Below are 23,717 nucleotides of genomic sequence, written 5' to 3' on the forward strand. Positions count from 1 at the left end.
ACTCTGCATTTCTTCATCAGTATTAACATCCTCATACCCTTCTTTCATATTACTTCTGCCTGCTGCTGACAACAAGGGAAAAGAAACAGGCTGAATCATATGCCGCAGGGAGTTAACCCTTTTTGTACATATTGCTCTAAGTTTTTCTCCCATGTGACATAGGGTAAGGATGGTAAACATAGTAAGGATACTGTAGCCAATAATCCATCCGTTTAATCCAATTCCCATTTTTTTAGGTGTACTGTTTTGTGAACTGCCACTATCTAAAATTTTAACTATTGCTTGATTTGCTTTATCCGTGTTATTACTAATTTCAATTAAATGTGATTTTTTTCTAGGAGTTGTTTTAGCTGTAAGGTTAGTGGTGGTATATATGCATGAAAAACTGGAGTACTTTTTTTAGTCAAGTCCTGATCATCAGGGTTAACTCAGAATAATAGTTTCATTTTAAAAAATGGGTATCGGAGATATTGTTGTATGACCAATTTTTGTAGGCACTTGTAGTTTAAAACAAAAATGTGGATTTTTTTTTGACCATACATCTATGTTTACCATGATAGAATTGTTTGTGATTGGTTACTACGAAATACTGTCCTTTTTCTGCATAGGCTATTTGCTCCATAGCATATTTCTATTTAGTTAGTTGTACTGGACATATTATTTGTGCTGCATTCAAATCTCGTTGATACCTGTCTGGCTGACCACATAGTGGAGTTATTACTTTAAATACGTTACACCTACAGATTCGTTCATGCCCCTTTTGAGAGCAACAAGCCATGTGCGGGCCTTTCCCTGTTTGGGTATCGTGATGATACACTATTAGCAGAGGTACTTGTATTAATTCCTTGTAAATATAATTTTTTAGGTGGCCTATGGACTGGACAGTAGCCAATTGGTCAAACACATCCTTATCTGGGTTGAACATAGGTAGCAAGGGAGTGAACGAAACACATAAAGTTTGTGACATGTCACAAGCTTTTCTTAAATAACATGTATCATGATTTGGATGTGGTGTCACAGATTCCAAGTTTCTAATAGCCCCGAATGATATTTTCTTACATTTCATTTGGCATTCAGCTTTCTCTCCTTTACACTTTTGAATACACTGTGGGCAATACCAACTCAAAATTTGCTGGTCTCTAAGTCTGGTACCTTTTTCAGTTATAAAAAATGTAAGGTATTCTCAATGGTGTTGATTATATATGTCTCCATATGCTGAACAAATATTTTTTTCCCCCAAGGTGATTTCTGTTTTGATCGTTATTATACTTTAGCAGTTGATTGGTTTTTCTCTTCAGTTTTATTAAACAATTTAGTCATTTTGTGCATATTATACACCATAAATGATTTATCCGTTGGTAAACCATAAATTCCTTTTAACTTAATCACTTGAATAGCTTCTTCCTGGATTACATAAATGTTGATTATTACAACATTCACCTTATTCCAAATTTCAGAGGGGTAGTCGTGTTAGTCTGGATCTGTAAAAGCAGCAAAGAATCCTGTGGCACCTTATAGACTAACAGATGTTTTGAAGCATGAGCTTTCGTGGGTGAACACCCACTTCGTCGGATGCATGTAGTGGAAATTTCCAGGGGCCAGGTATATATATGCAAGCAAGCTAGAGATAACGAGTTTAGTTCAATCAGGGAGGATGAGGCCCTGTTCTAGCAGTTGAGGTGTGAAAACCAAGAGAGGAGAAACTGGTTTTGTAGTTGGCAAGCCATTCACAGTCTTTGTTTAATCCTGAGCTGATAGTGTCAAATTTGCAGATGAACTGAAGCTCAGCAGTTTCTCTTTGGAGTCTGGTCCTGAAGTTTTTTGGCTGCAGGATGGCCACCTGCAGGATGGGTTTTTTTGCTGCAGGATGGCCTTGGGTGGCAGGTCAGTCCTCGCCCACAATCTGCCAACCTGAAACATATTCTCATCAGTAACTGCACACCGCATCATACTAACTAGCTCAGAAACCAATCCAAGCAACAAACCTCGATGCCAACTCTGCCCACATATATACACCAGCGACACCCTCACAGGACCTAACCAGATCAGCCACACCATCACCGGTTCATTCACCTGCACGTCCACCAATGTAATAGACGCCATCATATGCCAGCAATGCCCCTCTCCTATGTACGTTGGCCAAACTGGACAGTTTCTACGGAAAAGGATAAATGGACACAAATCAGATATTAGGAATGGCAATATACAAAAACCTGTAGGAGAACGCTTCAACCTCCCTGGCCACACTATAGCAGACCTTAAGGTGGCCATCCTGCAGCAAAAAAACTTCAGTCTATAAGGTGCCACAGGATTCTTTGCTGCTTATTCCAAACTGACATTCCTGTACCAAACAATCCTGTAATACTATTTAGAATTAGCAAAAGCATCAACATGCTTAGTTACTAATGTCTGCATATCACCTTTCCCTTCTACAATGTTTTTTGGGTATGCATTCCTGGTATTGTTACAGTTGAAACAATGTCGCAAATGGAAATGACAACAGGTTGATTGTCTAATGCTGGTGCTGTAGTTATGCATCGCAAGTGATTGGTCAAAGGTATAACGCACCCATGTGTCCTCAGAAAATTTGCTCCCAATAAATTGGAGTTTTTGTTTTGTTTTTTTCAAATTTACTAGTGCAAATACATATGTTAAATCCCCTATTTTTATCACCACCGGTTTTGATAACACCTCTGTGATCTGGTTACTTGCAAATGTTGCTAACACCCTGGGTTGTCCTGATGAGAGAGGGGATAATTCTGGATTTTTATCACTGATTATGTTGATTGAGGCTCCAGTATCAATAATAAATTGAAAATGGCGGCCCCTCATCATTGCTGATATTGTGGGTCTCCCATTTACATCTCTTCCTAAAGAGGCTACAACTGCATGGAGTCTTTTGGCGTCACACATTCTATTCTTCTGAGTCTATATTTTCCTTCACTTCCTGGTTTTTATACTCCATGCATGGAGTTGAAATCCAGGATGCCAGTTCAGTTGCTATTACAATGGGTTGAGGTGGGGCATGTTGGCTGTCTAACATTATGGAATTCATTGGCCGCTGTATTTCTTGCCTTCCATGCTTTTGAGAATCTAGTGTTCCCTCTATTTGCTAAAGTTCTTTAATCATCATGTTCATTATAGGGCTAGGAGGTCGATAGATCAGGCTTCTTGGACGAGAGTGGTAATGATTCATGTCAGGCATGAATTGTTTTCTACTTGTGGTTGGTGAAGATGGTAAGGAGCATGTCCCTATCCCTTCATTCATGTTTCTAGGGTTATAGAATCTGGGATTTTGAATTTGGGGAAGTCGTGGTATGGCCCCCCCTTGGGTCTGATCTGATTTTAATATTATTATCCTACCCTTTTGGACCAGGTGATTGTCCCTGTGTCACTGTTTGTGGGGCCATCTACTTTAATTACTGGTTTACCCGAGGCTCCTTGAACAGTTACTATAGGAGGGTGAGTTCTCTTGGAACCTTTCTGTTGGGTTTGAATATAACTATAGCTTTAGACAATATGTCCAACACTTCTGGAAGAGTGCTCCTGAGGTTGACATGCATCCTTACTTTACCCTGAACTGCTGGTAAAGAATTGTTAACAAGAAAATTAATATATTGTGGTTCTGTTTCCTTTCTAGGCATTTTATTAGATATCCAAGCTGCAGAAAGTTTATTATGAAATTCACGCCGTGACTTGCCTTCCCATTGTTTCATGTTAGCTACCAAATAACTCCTGCCTAACCTAGGTGCATATATCTTTCTAACAGCTGCAGTGTCCCTGAATGATTTTTCCCCTTCTCAAAATTCTGGTGGCAACATATTCCATAAGGCAGGTCTGTTTACAGTTAACTGTAAAATCTTAGCCAAATCCTCTTCATCTTACTGGAACAACTTCTCTACTGTTTTTAAATGTACTGCGTGGTCAGCCACTGGATCTCCTTTTTTTCATTGGCCCTACCATTTTTGCAATGGCTTCTAAGGTTTTTACATTTGTCACCATGGCTATTGGAGAGACATGACTACTGGATTTTACTGGTTCCACATTAGAAATAGAGTCTTTCTCCTCTTTCACGGTTATACTGAGGAGTCTGGGTTCCTCTTTCTCTAGAGGGACTGGTATCTCCCAAGTTTGGTCAACTTTAGCAGTAGACAATTTAGGTGTAGAGTTTTGCCGTAATCCTTTATATTTTCTTTTGGCTGGGGTAGGTGCCTGTAATTTAGGAAGATTTGGCACTGGCATGGGTTTCTGTGGAGATTCTGATTTTGGCTCTAAAGTGGCTTGGAGTTAAGTGGATATATCAGATTCAAAATGAAATATGCATGCCACTTATCCTTTTCATTATTTCTTCTGACTTAATTGACTTACTCATCTTTGTCCCTCTTTTTCCTCACTCTCACAACAGCTACTAATTGCTTTTTGTTCCATTTCTTGCTTTAAAACTCTAATATTTAATTTCTTATCAAAACTTCCATTACAGTTGTTTACTTGACAATGAGATGCTGTTTCAGGAAGAAGCACTGCTAAGCAGAGATGGGGTCCACCTATGGAGGAAGGGGAAGAGCATATTTGGATACAGACTGGCTAACCTAGTGAGGAAGGCTTTAAACTACATTCGAAAGGGGCAGGTGACCAAAGCCCACAGGTAAGTGAAAAACATGGAGACCTGGGAGACAGACCGGAATTTGGGGGGAGCATGAGCAGGGATAAGGGAGAGACAAGACAGAACGGGGGGAGGAGGGGGAATTCAAATCAGTATCTTAGATGTCCGTATACTAATACAAGAAATATGGGGAATAAGCAGGAAGAACTTGAAATACTAGTAAATAAACACAACTATGACAAGTCGGCAACACAGAGACTTGGTGAGATAATAGGCGTGACTGGAATATTGGTATAGAAGGGTACAGCTTGCTCAGGAAGGACAGGCAGGGAAAAAAGGAAAGAGGTGTTGCCTTATATATTAAAAACATAAACACTTGGACTGAGGTTGAGATGGAAATAGGAGACAGGCTTGTTGGAACTAGAGTCTATAGGAACATATGAAACTATAGGCAGATAACATATACAAGTACAAAAGCATCTATCTTGTAGTAGTTTTATTAAAGTTACCAACAAAGTTATAAATGTTACAGCATATACAATTCCTAAAGATAAGTACAATGTACCAGTTATGCCTACAGACATACTCACAACCTCCTAGATGATGATAGTCTGTTGGCTCTCTCATGCATTGATAATCAATATGGGAGTGGCTCCTCCTGGAGTCTCCCATAGGAAGCTCAATTTTCCTGCTCTAGGCACCCTTTCTTATAATGTGAGTCTGTCTATACCTACGTTCTGCACATGTACACGAAAATGTTAACACTTTCTTTCTTATTGGTCTGTGTCCCCTAAAAATATAAAGGATACTGAATTCTATAGGTTATGTAGGTTCTTGTTAATATTGACGTACCACCTTTATCTTGTGGTTAAGGCATGTGTTATAGACAATATTTGTTGTTACAGCACTTTATAATTTAAATTCAATCTTCTTAGCCTTACTTTCGCAATATTACCAATTGGTACCTCTTTTCCTATAATCTTTCGGGTTATTTCTCTGTTGTTGACTTACGCCATCATTTCTTGTTTCCAAGGTCAAAAATAGCTAAGCTAAAGTCTTGCAGGCCTCAGCCCACAGGCTCTTGTATTTCAGCTTGTCTTACTCATATCTACTACCTAGTTCCTCTAAATACTGATCAATCTTATACTTTTATAATCCTACAAATCAACTCTGATTAACATACAGTGAATATATGTCATATTACATATTGATTAATCATAACATCACACAATAAATGGATACTAAACTAAAATCATTGGCTACAATACAGTGGCATTATATCATCTACTGTCTTATTATTTATACCTTTCCTAATGGTTCCTAACATTGTTACTTTTTTTTTTTTTGACTGCTGCACACTGAGCAGATGTTTTGAGAGAACTGCCCACAGTGACTTCAAGATCTCTTTTTTGAGTGGTAACAACTAATTTAGACCCCATCATTTTTTATGTATCATTGGGATTATGTTTTCCAATATGCATTACTTTGCATTTGTCAACACTGAATTTCATCTGTAATTTTTGTTGCCCGGTCACTCAGTTTTGTGAGATCCCTTTGTAACTCTTTGCACTCAGCTTTGGACTTAGCTGTCTTGAGCAATTTTGTATCATCTGCAAACTTTGCCACCTCACTGTTTACCCCCTTTTCCAGATCACATATGGGTATGTTTAACAGAATTGGTTCCACTATACATCCTTAGAGTACCCTGTTATTTACCTCTCTCCATTCTGAAAATGGACCATTTATTCCTACCCTTTGCTTCTTGTCTTCAAACAGTTACTGATCCATGAAAGAGCCTTCCCTCTTATCCCATGACTCCTTACTTTGCTTAAGAGGCTTTGGTGTGGGACCTTGTCAAAGGCTTTCTGAAAGTCCAAGTACACTATACTTGTACAATATACACTATATCCAATGGATCACCCTTGGAGGGGCAGAAGCTGTGAGGGCACTACCAACCCGCAGGCTCTGAGTTGAACCCCAAAGGGGCCTGCAGCCTGCAAAGAGGGCAGTGTGTGTTGTGATGGTGGCTGCAGCCCCTGAGGGGCATCTAGCAAAGCAGGGCAGAGTGGGTGAGGTGGGCATGAATCCTCCAGGGCAGGAGAATGATGTGAGGCACCCACAACACCAGAACACTGTTTATAGGAGGGGTGTTGAAAGCCATTGAACAAACCTGTAAACGCTGTACATGATGGAAGCCAGGCATTCAGTTGCTAATATTACTTCAGTCAAGCAGGCACATGGCAAGCAGCAAGCACAAAACGGACAGGCAGACAATAAACTCACCCCTAGGGTCATATAGTTACTTCCTCTCTTTTGGAGAACTGTCTCGCAAAACCTCCATTTGCTGCTCCTGTTGGCTAGCTCGAACATCTGATACATGAGCATGTAAGTTACGATATTCTGCAAGCATCTTGTGTGTGATTAAGTATATCGTAAAATTCAATAAAAGTGCAGACAAGTTTGTAATGACCTAAGAATATAAGAATTCGATCAGTAATCATTTTTGCATCAGTGTAGAAGTCTACACTTATCCCAAGTGACAAGTATAAATGACCATTAGATTTTTCTGAAATAGCTGGGAAATTACTCTGAATCAAAGTTTAATTTCTGTGGAAATCACTGACCTGTGACACACTCATACCCACTTCCCTTTTCCTCACAATAAGGAATTGGTTTTGATTTCTTGCAAATGACAAACTTCTTGCATCATCCCAAGTTACACACCCCTGCATGATATGAGAAGTGGCCTCTTCCACACCTATCATTTATTTTTGCAGAAAAAGCTACAACAGATGACATTTCTACCCCATTTCCATTTTCCAAATCTACTTGAATATTTACGGGGCTTTGACTTCTTCTAAGTGACAAAATATCTTTCAGGTCACCTCAAATTACATGTCTGTGTCATTAGATCATTCTAAAGATTCTGCAGTGAAGTCTATGACTGTTAATAAGACACCTTCTTGACATGTGTGAGCCTAGTAAGTAAATAGAGAAATATCTGCTTAGTTTAGTAATAATCTTTATTACTAGTCTTCTTGTAGGAAAAAGTGAGAACCTAGTTTATTTTTCAGATTCTGTGGTGATTTTTTCCAGAGCTAGCAATTAAGTAAACTGAACAAATCTGATGTGGGAATTCTTGAGACAATATTAAGATGCAATGCCATTTTTGGTCTCTTTACAATTAGATCCCTGCTGTAAATTGACACTATCCTCTAGTGTCTAAAAATGGAATAGCAAGAAAATGTCTACAATATGAAATATACAGTATTATAAAAAATGCAGAAAACAGCAGAGAGTTTCCTGTTGTTTTAAATGCAGTCTAGATTTAGGAGAGCGATAAAGCACAAAATTTTACGGGCAATAATGGAAGCTTATTTTATCTGGTGTTAATTTTCCAGATGTTAATACCCTACTATGTGTTTGCTAAAATGACAATTAACTCCAGAAGGCCTAAAAAGGTGTTTGTTGAAGAACTAAAAATCCAACATATTTCTGAGCTTTCTCTGTTCATTTCAGGGTTATTTGCCAGGCTAGATTTTTTCCCAGGTCATCTTCAATTAATTTTGGCAGATTTAATTTATCCAACTAATGTTGTGCTACTGAGGTAGACTGTAAATAATATAATTTGGAAGAGGGAAGAAAAGGGTTTTGTTTTTTTTAAAACTTTTTGGAAGTTGTAACTTTTCCAGAGTCCTTTATTTGACACATTTTTATGTATCTCCTCCCCAAAATAAAATTCTAATTAGTATTCAATATTTCCATTGTGCATGTTCACAGTAGTTTGTTGTAGCCTAATATTGTGCATGTTCAAATGTAACATATTAACAATATCACACTTCTCAGTTTTGTATAGGTAATCAGCCAAACGCTCAAGACTGGCCAATTTGTGCTTGATACAGATTTGTGTTTTTATGTGAAGAGTGGAGAATGCAAGTGCAGCTTGGTCCTCTGAAGACTACTTCGCAGCTGCCAGTAACCCCAAAGATCACTTTGGCAACTGGGAATCATGTGGATGCAGCAGCATCCTGTCCATGTCCCCTTCCTCCAGCCACACCACCTACATCTTGGACCAAGAGCCTGGGGCTTGTAGAAACGTTTGTGTCAGCTTTGTGGTAAATGTTTCTTAGGAAGCTAAAATTGGACCCTTATTCCCAGTTCCTTATCCAAAGGCTATTTAAAAAAAAATTGCTTTCTGCAGAAATGCTGCCACATTACACAACCCCATTTTCGATTTTGCAGCTGTTCCTAGAATCTGTAATTAGCTTTGACTTCCTGAACATGACAAACTATTTTTGACAGTGCTTTATATAGAAATGAAGCTTAGGGTCATGGAGTGTCAGGTTCCAGCTATTTCAGAAAGGTCAAATAGAAGTGATGTGTCACTTGGGATGGCCAGAGAGGTAGTCTGCAATTTTACACATCCTTAAATGTCACTCATTCAAATTATGAGGCAATGACAGTGGGCGAGATGGGGTCTTCGTTGTGTCTCAAAAAAGTATATTCTTAATATATTAAAAGGCATACATTTGTTTTCATGAACCGTGAATATTTAAATTTATATTAATGAGGTTCCTCCCCCCCAAGTTGGCTTTTTAATAAGGACAAGGGAACGAGGAATGAGGGACCAAGTTTGGTTTTGTGGATTTGGGGAAATCCTCATCTGAGTCATTTTAATTTTTTTAAACTTTGTTTCAAATTAATCGGGTTGCTTTCCGCCCCCCACCCCCATGATGCCGGGACCTGGGCGTCTGCTAGAGGTGCCAGTCCCAGAAGATGCCCTGCCCCCTCAAATGCCTTTTCTGCAGATGCCTGGGCGGCGGACAGGATCCGCGTTCATGCTCGCCGCGTCTCGCCGCTGGCTCCTCGGGCAGGGTCTCAAAGGCCGAGCACACGGGCGGGGCCGCTGCTCTTAGCAGGGGGCAGCAGAGTCTCCTTAGGGACAACAGACCCAAGCGCTGGCTCTGCCCGCTGGTTGGGGGGGCTGGGCCCGGGGACCGAGGGGACCTTGTCGCTGACCAGTTTCGGGGGGCAGTACCGCCCCCCCAAGCCCCGGTGTGTGGGTCTGTCTCCCCGGGAGTCCCAGCTGTGGGGGTGGGGGGACGTCCGAGCCTTCGCGCCCCAGGACCACTCGACCCCCGCGCCGGCCCCTCTCCCGGGCGAGCCCCTTCGAGGCCCCGCCTGTGGGGCGGGCGCTCCGGAAAGGGGCGGTGCCGGGAGCCGGCCGGTCCCCGCATGGCCTTGGCGCGCGGGAGTTAGGGGTCTCATTGTGGCCGGGATGGAGGCCGGGCCGCCCTCGGCTGGCGGGTTCCCCCTGGGCAGAGCCCTCTCCTGCACCCCGCGCCCGGCCTGCCCGCAGCGCTCGGGCTCCCTGGAGCTCGGGGGCGGCTGCAGGGCACCGGTGCAGGTGCGGGTGCTGGTGATCAACACGGGCGGCACCATCGGGATGGTGGAGGAGGAGAAAGGTGAGGGGAGCGTCTGGCGGGGCAGAGGGGCTGGTGTGGGCAGGAGCTGCGAGGGCACCACCAGCCCGCAGGCTCTGGGTCGATGGTGGCTGCAGTCCCGGAGGGGCACCTAGCAAAGCCGGGGGGGAGGTGGACATGAGAGTGGTGTGAGGCACCAGAACAGTGGTGATAGGCGGGGTGCTGAAAGTCATCGCACAAACATGTAAACACAGCACATGATGAAAGCCAGGTATTTAGTTGCTATTATTGCATAAACCTTGGGGTGCTGCTGCTCTCCTAGTTCCAGAACCCCTGGGGGTACCCACCTGTCTCGGCGATTGAAGAGTGGGCATGAATCCCTTGGGGGTGCACAGCAATATGCGGGGGCGGGAGGGATTGGGTGTGAGCTCCCAAGAGGAATCCAGAAATAACTAGCTCCTTTTTAAACCTAGGTAGGAGGCCCTAAATGGCTGTTTGATTCAGATATCACTAAAATGATGCTTGTAGGATGGGGAAAGCAATCTGAAAACATAGCCGGGACTGTCTCTCCCTATCATTGAGGGTGTGTGGCCACAGTTAGTTACATCATCAGTAATAGTCAGGACTAGAACTAATTGGGAATTTTCTAACAAAACAGGTTTTTGCTGGAAAATGCCAATTTTATCAAAACCTAAGTGGTGATGGTTTTAACCAACTTTCTTCGAAATGCAGGCGGGGTTCTGTCAGAAGCTGCCTAGTTTCCTGCCCGCCTATCTGAGCTTCCAGAGTCCCCAGCAGTGGGATAGCCCCACCATGTGGACTGCCAGGAACCCCAGAGTTTCCAGGGTTAGCAGCCCTGCCATGCTGAGTACCCTGGAGGCAGGGCTTCCAGGGTTCCTGCCATGGAGCCAGGGGACTAGGTGCTCTGGGAGCTCCAACTCTAGGAGGGGCACTGAACATATATCTACAATGCAATTAAAAACCCACGTCTGGCTCATGCCAGGTGACTTGAGGCTTGGGCTAAGGGGCTGTTTAATTGCAGTGTAGATGTCTGGGCTCAGGCCCAGGCTCTGTGACCTTGTGAGGTGGGAGGGTCCTAAAGGTTGGTTTCAGCACAAGCCCGAACATCTGTACTGCAGTTAAACAGCCCCTTTGCTCAAGTCCTGTGAGCCTGAGGCTGCATCTACACTACAGGATAAATTTGAATTAGCTTAAACCGATTTTATAAAACAGATATTATAAAGTCGATTGTGCGCGTCCACACTAGACACATTAATTCGGTGGTGTGCGTCCATGATCCGAGGCTAGCGTCGATTTCTGGAGCGGTGCACTGTGGGTAGCTACTGTAAAATAATGAGGCCAATAACGTCGATTTGCGTCCACACTAACCCTAATCCGATATAGTAAAATTGATTTTAGCGTTACTCCTCTCGTTTTGTAGAAGTAGAGAAATCGATTTAAAGAGCCCTTTAAATCGATATAAAGAGCAGTGTAGTGTGGACGGGTGCAGCATTATATCGATTTAACACTGTTAAAATCGGTTTAACAGCATAGTGTAGACCAGGCCTGAGTCAGCTGGCACAGGCCAGTCACAATTTTTCACTTCAGCATAGACATACCCTGGGGCTTCTAGCTCCTCACTCTGACTTTCTGGGCATACTAGAAAATCCATCTATTGGCTTCAGCTTGTGGAGAGAGGCGAGATGCTTATGGGTTGGTTTGTTTATGAGGGAGAGGGAAGGTAGGACATTAATATGGTCAGTAAGATTAATTCTGGTTGATCAATCTTGGTGACAGTGAGAGAAGATACATTGTTAGTTTTGTTTTCTATTGATTGTCGATTTTAAGAATCTGCCAAGTGTGGAATTGTTTTCTTGTTTAAACAAAGACATTTTAAGGTAAGAGCTTTCCATTTTAATTTTGGGTATTTTCTTCTGTCTTGTTTTAATCACATCCCTCTAACACTGAATAATAATCTTGTATCCACTGGTGTCAGGAGAGCTGTCTTCCTGAATCTAGTGTCTTATAGCCTCCCTGACTTTAGTGAAAACAAACTTATTCAGTGTTAAAGGAATGTGGTTAAAAGAATTGTTTAGTCTGTTTTTGTGTTTTGCTCTGGCTAGGGTAAATCATTAATGAATCACATTTTGTTTGATTAAACTTTCACTTTCCTTTTACGCTCTTTACAATGATACTGGCTTCATACTGACTACACAAAATTCTCAATGTGTCTCAACACATAACAGAAGATTTTCTGGTTCATCTCTTTCAGGGTGTTCAGGTGTCCTAATAAGTAAAGTCTCCACAGTTTGCTTTAAATACAAGCCTTTCTTTATATACATTAATTTCACCTCGTTCTCCTCGAACTTGAGTCAGTGACTAGAAACTGCCGTGAGTGTACTGTGTGTTAATAGCCCTGCATAAAAAGGCATAATTTATTCAAAGGTAAAGTAAACAAGCTTAATCCATCTGAGACAGATGAATCATCACAGGGTAAGACTAGGTCCTCTCACAGTAGCAGCTGGTTACGTTTAGGGGAGCATGTACTCCAATCATCGCACATCAGGTATTGGACTCTATTCCTCCCACACCCACACACACGAGGTTTCCCCACTTCTGCAGTCAAACAAGACACCACAATTGGTGCTTCTGAATTACTCTTCCCTGAGGTGTGGTTTATTAACATAAGTTTATCTTAAAGCCTTCTGCTCCAATCCATTGTGCCCTGCTTAAGTGATTTGCTCCTGCTCCTCACTGCAGGTAGCTCCAGCCAACCTTTCCCTTTGGCTGGTATGGAGAGGTTCATCCCCAGGCTTTTCTAACTCTGGATCCCTTCTAGGTTTTCTGCAAATCTCTTTATCTTTGTATCAGCTTTGGGCTATCCTGGTCATCTGACACAACCACTGGACCAAGCCCAGACCCCTCATGAGGGGTGTGGTAGATAACTAGGTCCAGTGAAACTGTGGGGCTAAACTAGAACTGGTTGGAAAATTTCTAATGAAACAGAATTTCATTGGAATTTTTCACAAAATCAAGTTGGGTTTGACACACTTATGCCAAATCACAGGCAGGGTTCCATTGGTTCCCTGCCAATTCACCTAATGAGCTACTGAGAAGCCCTGCCAGCTGGACAGCTCCAGGATGGAAGATTTCAGGCTTTCAGCTTCTACAGTGGTAGGACAGCCCTGGGACTAAAGACACTGGGCTTCCAGGGTCCACAGCTCTGGGACAACCCTTCCATGCCAGTGCCTTCAGGCTCCCTATCATGGAACCAGGCAGTCTTGCAAGTCTTGCGAGATCCAGCTCTAGCCAGGGGTCTCAGTCTAGGCCCCCAGCTCTGCAGCAGGGAGCCTGGAAACCCTGGAGGCTCACTTGGGCAGAGCTGGGAGCCTGGAGGTACTGGGATAGATTCTATGGCCCACGGCTCTGTAGCAGCCCCACTATTTGGACAGCCCCAGGGCCAGAACCCTAGGGTATCCAGACTCCTGGGCCAGCTGGTTCCCCATACGTTTGAGTCCTGAGCCCTGGGGGACTGCAATTTCTAGAGTCCCTGGCAGTCTGCATGGTGGGGCTGCCCCAGATCCTGGGATCTTTGACAGCCACTGACTGAATTTGACGTTAATAGTGGTAAAATTGAGAAGAATGTCAATTTCAATCAGTCTGTCACTGGTCTGTGGAGTGTATGTTTCAGAAATACCATGTGTCAGGCTTTCCAATGTGTAAATGGTTTTGGTTTTCCAGTTCCCAAGACATTTTGAAATATTTGGTTTTCTTCCAGTTGGAACAAAACCAGATTCTGGATCATAGAATCATAGAATATTAGGGTTGGAAGAGACCTTGGGAGGTCATCTAGTCCAACCCCCTGCTCAAAGCAGGACCAACACCAACTAAATCATCCCAGCCAAGGCTTTGTCCAGTTGGGCCTTAAAAACCTCTAAGGATGGAGATTCCATCACCTCCCTAGGTAACCCATTCCAGTGCTTCACCACCCTCCTGGTGAAATAATGTTTCCTAATATCCAACCTCCCGGACTGCAGCTTGAGACCATTGCTTCTTGTTCTGTCATCTGCCACCACTGAGAACAGCCGAGCTCCATCCTCTTTGGAACCCCACTTCAGGTAGTTGAAGGCTGCTATCAACCCCCCTCCCCTCACTCTTCTCTTCTGAAGACTAAATAACTCCAGTTCCCTCAGTCTCTTCTTGTAAGTCCTCTGCCCCAGTCCCCTAATCATTTTCTTTGCCCTCTGCTGGACTCTCTCCAATTTGTCCACATCCCTTCTATAGTGGGGGGGACCAAAACTGGACATAATACTCCAGGGGTGGCCTCACGAGTGTTGAACAGAGGGAAATAATCACTTCCCTCGATCTACTAGCAATGCTCCTACTAATACAGCCCAATATGCTGTTGGTGTTGGCAGTGAGGGCACACTGCTGACTCATATCCAGCTTCTCATCCACTGTAATCTCCAGGTTTTTTTCTGCAGAACTGCTGCATAGCCAGTTGGTCCCCAGCCTGTAGTGGTGCATGGGATTCTTTCTTCCTAAGTGAAGTGTTGACATTTCTCATGAATCAGATATTATTGAGTTTCAGCCTTCTTTACTCAACTCCCCTTAAAGGACCAGCCCACCCTGTGACAAAGCATATTCTGGGAAGCCTATTTAGTTCCATTTAACATAGTGAATCATAGGTTATTAGGGTTGGAAGGGACCTCAGCAGATTATCTAGTCCAACCCTCTGCTCAAAGCAGGACCAATCCCCAAATCCCGAAATGGCCCCCTCAAGGATTGAGCTCACAACCCTGGGTTTAGCAGGCCGATGCTCAAATCGCTGAGCTATCCGTCCCCCCAATCATGAATGCTTGGAGCTACTTTATAAACCAGTGGTTTCCCCTTTTTTTCAGATTGAGGGCCAAACACAGTATTTCACAAAGATCAAGTTGCCACATGCAGTACTTGGGAGCAGATGCTCTGTTCTGTTCCTCTTCCTTTATTCCACTCATATGGCACAGCGGGAGGTGAAACCACACACTAGTCCCTTGTTGGAGATTTTCTCAACATAGTTGTTCCCAGTGGTCATAGAGTTGATGTAGCCAGATCCTATGCCTTCCTCCACACCGTCCCTAGCGTAGGAGACATATTACTGATGGAGACAATGTGTGATGTCTGTCAGGAGCACACTATGCTCTAGCTTCTGCACCTGGAATATGGTCCCTAGGGAACTGTTGCCAACTCATTCAAGTTAGAGGAGCTCCTGGACTTTAATTGGGGCTGGAACAGAGAGTGAGGGATCTATGAGAGACTTGTTCTCTCAGCTTCTCCTCACTTTCCTCTCTCCTGGTTTGCCTGTGCTGTGTGTGAGGGGTGTCTCTCTTTTGCTAGCTGCTATGCTAGGCTCAGACAGAGCCATTTGAGTTCCTGTCCTTCTAGGGTCCATATAATTCAGCAGCTGAGCAGCCAGAGCTAATCTTTCTTCCCTTTGTGATCATAGGTGCTGAAACTGGGGGTGCTGCAGCACCCACTGGCTTGGAGTGCTTTCCATTATATACAGGTTCAGTGGCTCTCAGCACTCCCACTATATAAATTGTTCCAGCACCCTTGCTTGTGGTGCAGCAGGGGAGCTGCTAAGTAGCTGCAGTAGGGAAAGGGCTGCTGTTGTGTTCAGAGTGGTCAGAGCTGCCACACTGGAAGTGGTGAGAGGCAGCACCTGTCTCTTCCCTGTAGTGATGGGCTAATTCATACACTTCAGTTTGAAAAACAGAGTTTGGCTCAGGGACCGCAGTTTTGATTTAGAATTAGATATCCACTTTCTTAACCCAGATATGCTCAAAGGGTCCCCTTTTAGTGCTTCAAGGGCCACAGGGCAGAAACCACTGTGATAAACAGGTGTGTGTGGTGGTGGGGGGCAGGCTGTTTCAATGCTAAGTGGATCAGCTCTGATGCTTCTATAGAATTAAGCCTAGCAAAAAGACAGTTACTTAAATTTGGTGCAAGCTCTTGCTGTGTAATTTGGGACATACTACAAAGATGAGTCAGCCAGAAGTCCATTTAATATTCTCAGGTCCATTGCTAATCTGTCTTGCTTTTAATGTGTCTCTGTTGTCCAGGTCCCACTACAGATATCTGGGGTAAACTGAGCACAAGTCTGGATTTAGCTAGATATCTGTGAAATTAAAATCAGCAAATGGAAGCCCAAAACACTTGAAAGTGTGGGCTGTGCTTCTAAGGTGGAATAATTCTATGCAACAGCACCGCAGCAGAAGTGGCCATTTGTGATGAAGTTAGGAGCAGTATCTCCTTCACAGGAGGAGAGATTCTAATGGAACAAGTGAAATGTCTGAAGCTTGAAAGCATGTTAAGTATATTGTGTAAACCAAAGTACTCTGGCAATAGTCCAGACAAGTCCAGTTAAATGCTGTTGCTGTCTTGTGAGAAAGTTGGCCATGAAAAGGCCTGCTATTTAATTTAAGGCAAAGCCAAGAAAGAGATTAGCAAGTGCCTAAAATCAGTCTTTCCATTAGTTTGGAAAGTGCATAAACCCCCAGTCTAAATGGGCATAGCTTGGCATTACCTAGTATGCACACAGTTTCTCTGCTCGTTTTGGCGTTTAAATAACAATAAAAGAGACTTTGGTATTGAATCTGAAAAACGGGGAAATTGTAGATGCTGGCTCAAATAAGATGATTAGGCCAGACAAACTGGGAGAGCTAGGAAGTGGCGAATCAAAGAAAATGAGTGAGCACCAAACTAATGGCACTAACAATAGTCCAAAAACTGGGTTGAGAATTTGATTTCTGCAGTCTGAGAATGAGTTCTGGGAAGCTGAAATAGGTTTACTCATGTTAAGTTTGAATTGAATTGGATAATGATGCCAATAAAGAGAGTTAAATTTAATTTAAAAAAAAAAAGTGTTCCAGTTGAAATGTGTTGTAAGCAGTAAGACATACATTTTTTCTAAAGTTTTGAACAGACTTTGGACTTCAGGTGTGGGACTCTAGAATTATGATTTCTGTCTTGCTTAAAATTGGACTTCCATACCCAAGTTCATGACTCAAATTGGGAAAAATCTAAATGCACACAACTGAAAGTATCCTGGATCTCAGATCACTAACAGCCACTGAAATTCCTGCGTGACACTGTGGGTTGATAAAAACCAATCCCTTCCTATTCCTCTCATCTAAACTCTTTGGCTACAATTTAAAGGTCTTGTCAGTTCAAAGTAAACTCTGCCAACTGCAGTCAATAGGAGCTGCAGGAGCAGTGCCTGTGGGCAGCGGCATGCGGAGTCCCCTTTCCCCTCCCCCTCCCGCCTAGGAGCTGCTGCCAGAGGGGGGTGCGGATCGCTTTCAGGAGCTGCCTGAAGTGAGCACCACACCCCAACCCCCTGCCCGAGCCCAGCCTCCAGAGCCCACCCCCCACGCCCCTTCCCACACCCCAACCCTTGCCCCAGCCCAGAGCCTGCACCTTAACTCCCTCCCAGAGCCCATCCCCAACCTCCTGCCCCACCCCAGAGCCCACTGCCTGCACCCAAACACCTGCACCCCCTACTTCACCCCGACCCCCTGCCCCACCCCAGAGCCTGCACCCAAACGCCATCCCAGAGCTCAAATCCTCACCCCTCCCACACCCAAACTCCCTCCCAGAGCCTTAGGCAGGTGGGGAGGGGAGCGGGACTTGAACCTGTTCTGGGCATCACCAAAAATTATACAAACCTGCTACCCCTGGAGCAAGGGGCAGTGCGAGTGGACTTCCTTTTCCCCTCCCTTGCTTTTCCCTTTTCCCCCACCCCTTCGGGGGAGCAAAAGGCGGCTGCTTTTCCCATTAACCCACTTCTGACACCCGCTTCCCCGGAGCCAAGCCACCTGGAACTGATGCAGAAGCTGGGCCAGTCTCGGCCAGTGGGATGAGGGGGTACAGTAGTGGGGGCTTGGCTGTAGGCGCGGAGGGAGGCTGAAGATTCCGTGCCTAGGAGTGCATAAGGTAAATCCAGCCCTGATTATGGTATTTATTCTCCATCGAGATCTGGAATTAAAGGAAAATTGGGGACAATCCAATCTCCTCCAACCCAGCATGTTTTTATAGATGGTCCGTTCAGAATGGACCTTGGATAATTACAACCTCTAGACTGCAAGATACTAAACCTCCAAAATATAACGATTATAGGTAGAGAGGAAATTCTTCTTAGGAATTACTGAAGAAAATAAACTATGTTTTCATTTACAAGCCTTTATGTTGAGTGCCTCCTAGCGGCTGGGTGTGGTTCTTGCCCCTGGTGTTGTCATAAACAGATAGCTAAGGGTTAATGTCTCTTTCACCTGAAAAAAAGTAACCTGAAGCACCTGACCAGAGGACCAATCAGAAAACTGGATTTTTTCAACTCTGGGTGGAGGAAAGTTTGTGCCTGAGTTCTTTGTCTGTCTGCCTGCCTCTCTCTCAGCTTTGAGAAGTGATTTCTGTTTCCTGCTTTTTAATCTTCTGTTTCCAAGTTGTGAGTACAGAGATCATAAAAACAATAAGGGTTATTGTTTTTCTTTTGTATTTACATGTTTATAGTTGCTGGAGTGCTTTGAATTATATTCTTTTTGAATAAGGCTGTTTTATTCATATTTCTTTTAAGCAATTGACCCTGTATTTGTCACCTTAATACAGAGAGACTATTTATATGTATTTTTCTTTCTTTTTATATAAAGCTTTCTTTTAAGACCTGTTGGAGTTTTTCTTTAGTGAGGAACTCCAGGGAAAGTGAGTCTGTACTCACCAGGGAATTGGTGGGAGGAAGAAGTCTGGGGGACATCTGTGTGGGTTAGATGTACTAGCCTGACTTTGCATACCCTCTGGGTGAAGAGGGAAGTAATTCTGTTTTCCAGGACTGGGGAACGGGGAGGGTGGAGTCCCTCTGTTTAGACTCACGGAGTTTGCTTCTGTGTATCTCTCCAGGAACACCTGGAGGGGGGGGAGAAGGGAAAAGGTTTATTTCCTTTTGTTGTGAGACTCAAGGGATTTGGGTCTGGGGGTCCCCAGGGAAGGTTTTTGGGGGGACCAGAGTGCCCCAAAACACTCTAATTTTTTGGGTGGTGGCAGCAGTACCAGGTCCAAGCTGGTAACTAAGCTTGGAGGTTTTCATGCTAACCCCCATATTTTGGATGCTAAGGTCCAAATCTGGGATTAGGTTTTGACAGGTGTGTTTTCAGTGGCTCGGCCCCCTGGCCAATCACAAAGTCCAATAACTAACAGTCTGTTTGTCCTCACTAGGGTCTTGAGCCCAAGCTCTGGGCTCTTTACATCTGGCTCTTTGTTCGGGCTCTAAAATAAGGCCTAACACTTGGGGTTAATGCCACTTTACCTGGGGAGGAATCTGGGCCCACCCACTACTCCAGGTTCCAACCCAGGGACACTATACACAGCAGCCACATACTGCTTATTCCAGTCCATCACTGCTATTTCCCTGGGTCTCTTCCTGCTTGGCCCTTTTAGCTTCACCTTATCTCAGGGTTCAAGTTCTTAGATCCTCTCTCCCTGCAAGCCCAGCTAAGCAAAATTCAGCCAGAAACAAACTCTGGCAATCCTTCAAGCACCTGTGGCCGGAGAGGAGCCCCCTTCCTTGCCCTTCTGCTTCCAGTCAGGAACTAACCTGCTAAGGCCCTGCAACTCCTTTTGTCTAAGTCTGGTAGGTTCTGATTGGCTGCTTTTGAGAGGCTTCTCTAGGCAGGTCTGGAGTACCCATTTTTGCTGCTCCTTTTCTGTCCATTCGCTGCTTCCTGGGGCATGGTGTAGGAGGACTGTGGAGCCTTCTGTAGGGAACCACACAAGCCAGGTGCACCCCCTCAGACTGAGACTAATCTGTTATTGCTTGTTACACAGATGGATGTTTTCCAGATTCCCTCTGTAAGAAAAAAATGTGTTCATGTATCTGTGTCTAGCCAGCAAGACATTGCTGCAGATCATTGAAGCTAATAGTACAGAGCACATATGCGTCTTCTAGTGGAACACTGTCTCATTCATGCTTTGTATAATGTTTTGTACTACTCTATTTTACAGATACTGTCATTTAAAACATCTTCAGTGTCAGCTTGTGGAGTCTGGGAGATGAGAAATCCAGGCCTGATAATCAGGGTTATTTGTGACTCAGACCCTAAATCTGTATGGTCTGGACCATGTTAGTTCAGTATAATCAATTTGGCTGTGCAGCACAGAAGGAACCTAACTTTTTTAAAATGTGTTTTGAGACTATATTACAGACTGGAAGTAAATTTTTCAAAATGCCTAAGTGACTTAAGAGCACAAGTCCCATTTTTGTGAGTGATATAGGCACTTCGGAGACTAAGTATCATTCAAAGTCAGTAGGAATTAAACTCCTACGTCCCTTAGACATTTTAGAAAATATTACTAGGAAAACCTGTATTCTTCTGGGCCCCTGACATTTGGAAACCAAGGGAGGATTGAAGGGGATTTTGAGTGGCAAGGAGAGTGTTGTGCAGAACCTCATAGCTCCAGAGATGCATAGTTGTCTTTGCTGGTGGCCTTGACATTAACTACTGGAAGTCTAGTCCTCCACTTTCCCCCCTAATTTGGATCTCTAGGTGGAAGGGGAAGGTATTTATTTTCCTCTGGCTCTGACAGTTAGGGTTGTCAGATCTCTGTTTTTTGACCAGAACGCCCGGTTGAAAAGGGACCCTGGTGGCTCTGGTTGGCACTGTCGACCAGGCCATTAAAAGTCCGGTTGGTGGCGCAGCAGGGGTCTGGGGCTAAAGAGGGCTCCCTGCCTGCCCTAGCTCCACATGGCTCCCGAAAGCAGAGGGCATGTCCCTGTGGCCCTGGGTGCTGGGGCGGCCAGGGAGTCTCTGTGTGCTGCCCCCAGCACCGGCTCCGCAGCTGTCATTGGCCAGGAGCCACGACCAATGGAAACTGCAGGGTGCAGCCCTTGCAGGTGTGAAGGCAGCGTGCACTGTGCAGAGCTGCCTGGCCGCCCATGTGCCTAGAGGCTGCAGGGACCTGGCAACCGTTTCCTTGGAGCCGCAGTAAGTGCCGCTGGGACAACCCCCTCCCCCCCCAGAGTCCCCTCCTGCATCCCAAACCCCTCATCCCCTGTCCCACCCCCAGCCAGAGCCCTCACCCCCCCCCCCACATCCCAACCCCCAGCCTGGTGAAAGTGAGTGAGGGTGGGGAAGAGAGAGGGATGGAGCTTCAGAGAAGGAGCAGGGCAGGGGTGTTTGGTTTTGTGTGATTAGAAAGTTGACAACCCTGCTGACAGTGTCAAGGCTTTGAGTGGTGAAACACAGACTGCTATCTAACCTAGTCCCTTTAGACCAGGAAATGCAGTCAGGAGTTGGAGGTTTCTTAAATATATAACATTTTAAACTTAGACTCTAAGTGGGTTTAGACTTTGAAAGCTCCATTCACATTTAAAAATTGAGTTTCCATGTTTTAAGAGGCTAAGCATGTCAGAGGTGCATGTCTGAGAATAAAGATTAGGACTGCCTATAATGCAATACCCACCTTGCCTACTGGATTCCTGACTTTATCCTCCTCTGAGCAAGAGAGGAAGAAAATTTAAAATGAAAAATTCCTAGGATGCATGGGGGTTTTCAGAACCCAACTCCCGCTTGTCTATTACGGGTAGCATGGCAAGAAAGTTGTTTTTGGAGAACAGGTGGCAAGGAGTCAGCGGTGGGGCTGGAGAGAGCACACAGTGTTTTAAATGATTTCTGAAATGGCTTTGACACCATCTGCGTTCTTCATAGTCTGTCATTTTAGTTAAATTCCCAGTTGCACAAAAAGCTAATGGATTAATATCATTGGTGGCCGAGGGTCTTATAATATGGATAAAGAATCAAAGTTTGATGTGTAGAAAGGAGGTAACATCGTTGTTTTTAACTAAATAAAGAGTTCTCTTGTTTTCCTGATCCTGGTATGTGTCAGGGAAATATTACAGATAATTTGTTTACAATTGCTCAGATTTGTTGACAATCTCTAAACCTGCTGGTAACTGATTTAAAACTGATCTGGAAGAATATGCATTATAAACAGGATGTTTTCTCCTTTCTGATCATGTTAAGGTTTAAGCAATGATAGCAGTTACTTTTAATCTTTCTAACCATGTCTATTTAATATTGAGTGTTCTTTTTGGAGTAGATATGCTGGGTTTGTCTGTGCTGGAAAATTCATGGAATGTCAACGCAGGGGAGCAGAAGAAGCCAAAGAAAAATCAACGAGAGGGAAAAGAGAAAAATGAATGTTTCATCGGTAGTTTTTTTCCCTTTTATTTTCTAGGACTTGCTCCTGAACCTAATAGGTTAGTAAAGGCCCTGAAAAAAATGCCAATGCTGCATGATGAGGTATATGCGAAGGAAAACAAACACTGTGATTGCTCCAAGTTTCCTAATAACACCTTGGTGCTTCCGTAAGTAACTGAAAAAACGTCTCTCCACTCATTTTGAGAAATTTTTGTAAAGTGCTGTGACGTCTTAACATGAAGACTCCAATGTTCTTCTTGTGAAAATAATTTAACATAGTTTAAAATAAGATAACTTATTTTATGAGTGCTAAATTGTTATGCTTTGCAGGGTCATTAATCATGACTTTTTTAACTTGTAGAAGGCAAAATAATACCCTTCTTGATCAAAATGTTGAGACAGTCTAAAATAAGTCATTATTTGGTAAATTCTGGGATTTCAAGTAGATAATCCTCTGGATATGAATGTATAGTTCTTAGGCTTTTTCTTGGCCAGAGGGGAATATCAAGAGAGAATGTGTGGAAAATAAAATCTGTTCAGGTACCTGTCTTAGCTAGTGGAGTTACCTTTCATCTATGTTCTAACAGCTGATGTGTTAAGACCACAAGATAAATCACAGTAGGGTTAGCAAAAATATTTATATTACATTACTTTAAAATCAGAATGCTAAACACATTAGTTAACCATAGTATGTACTTATTTTGATCCACATAGTGCCTAATACAATCTCTGCTAGTTGCCAAACACAATTTATGTTACAAAACAATTATCAAAACCTAAGAAACGCTCTTCAAATCAACCATCTCACAGTCAATGTATGTCATGAAGCTTAAACCTTTCCCCCAAATATACAGTTTATCTATCCATGGGTGCTTATTTGACATGGTACTGTCACATAAATCAACGGTGGTTACTATGAATACTCTATAGAGCACTATGTAAATTATCTCCAATATATGTCTGAAGAAGTAGCAGCAGCAGCAGCTAATTAATACAGCTTTGAACTGGCTTCATGGTTTAATTCTACAGTCCTTGCTGCCGTTTAGAATCCCTAAAAGCCAATTGTCTCTTTCTGCCCCAAGTTTATGCAACATCATGGCAATTAGATATGGCCTTTATAATTAATCGGCATGGCTTTTTAACTATTGGGCAATGATTAACCGGCTTATAGGTTTTATTTAGAGGACCATATGCTAATTTTGTGTCTTCTCCAGCTGTGACGAATGACTGAATCCCTGTAAACAAGTTACATTACACATAGATTGCAGGAGTATATTTTACAAAATATTTGAAAAGTTAAATAGAATTATGGCTGTTTTGCTATAAGGAGTGGCGATTGAGGTTGATTATGGAAAATCATCTCTTTGAGGGGAAAATTAGGAGACACATAAGCCAAGAAATAAAGTAAATTTTTTTTTAGTTCAAACCTCAATAAATTGAAGCACTTAAAATAAAGAAATT

The 23,717-nt window shown here is 43.5% G+C and overlaps 1 protein-coding gene and 1 long non-coding RNA gene across 3 annotated transcripts in view; one reads left to right on the forward strand and one right to left on the reverse strand.

Moving 5' to 3' along the window:
- Positions 1-1,904: 1,904 nt before the first annotated feature.
- Positions 1,905-9,748, reverse strand: LOC127051658 (uncharacterized). Its single transcript, XR_007774567.1, has 3 exons — positions 9,623-9,748; positions 6,887-7,073; positions 1,905-2,155 (listed from the first exon to the last, which is right to left on the reverse strand). It is a non-coding gene; the product is annotated as an uncharacterized LOC127051658 (long non-coding RNA).
- Positions 9,749-9,857: 109 nt separating this feature from the next.
- ASPG (asparaginase) overlaps positions 9,858-23,717 on the forward strand; it is a 78,867-nt gene continuing 65,007 nt past the window's right edge. For both annotated transcript variants that reach the window (XM_050954155.1, XM_050954156.1), the window contains exons 1-2: positions 9,858-10,068; positions 22,294-22,423. In XM_050954155.1, coding sequence (XP_050810112.1) covers positions 9,882-10,068; positions 22,294-22,423 — 317 coding nt within the window. In that variant the 5' untranslated portion in view covers positions 9,858-9,881. The remainder of the gene's footprint in view (positions 10,069-22,293; positions 22,424-23,717) is intronic.

Source organism: Gopherus flavomarginatus, chromosome 5 (assembly GCF_025201925.1).
Source record: "Gopherus flavomarginatus isolate rGopFla2 chromosome 5, rGopFla2.mat.asm, whole genome shotgun sequence".
Taxonomy (NCBI): domain Eukaryota; kingdom Metazoa; phylum Chordata; order Testudines; family Testudinidae; genus Gopherus; species Gopherus flavomarginatus.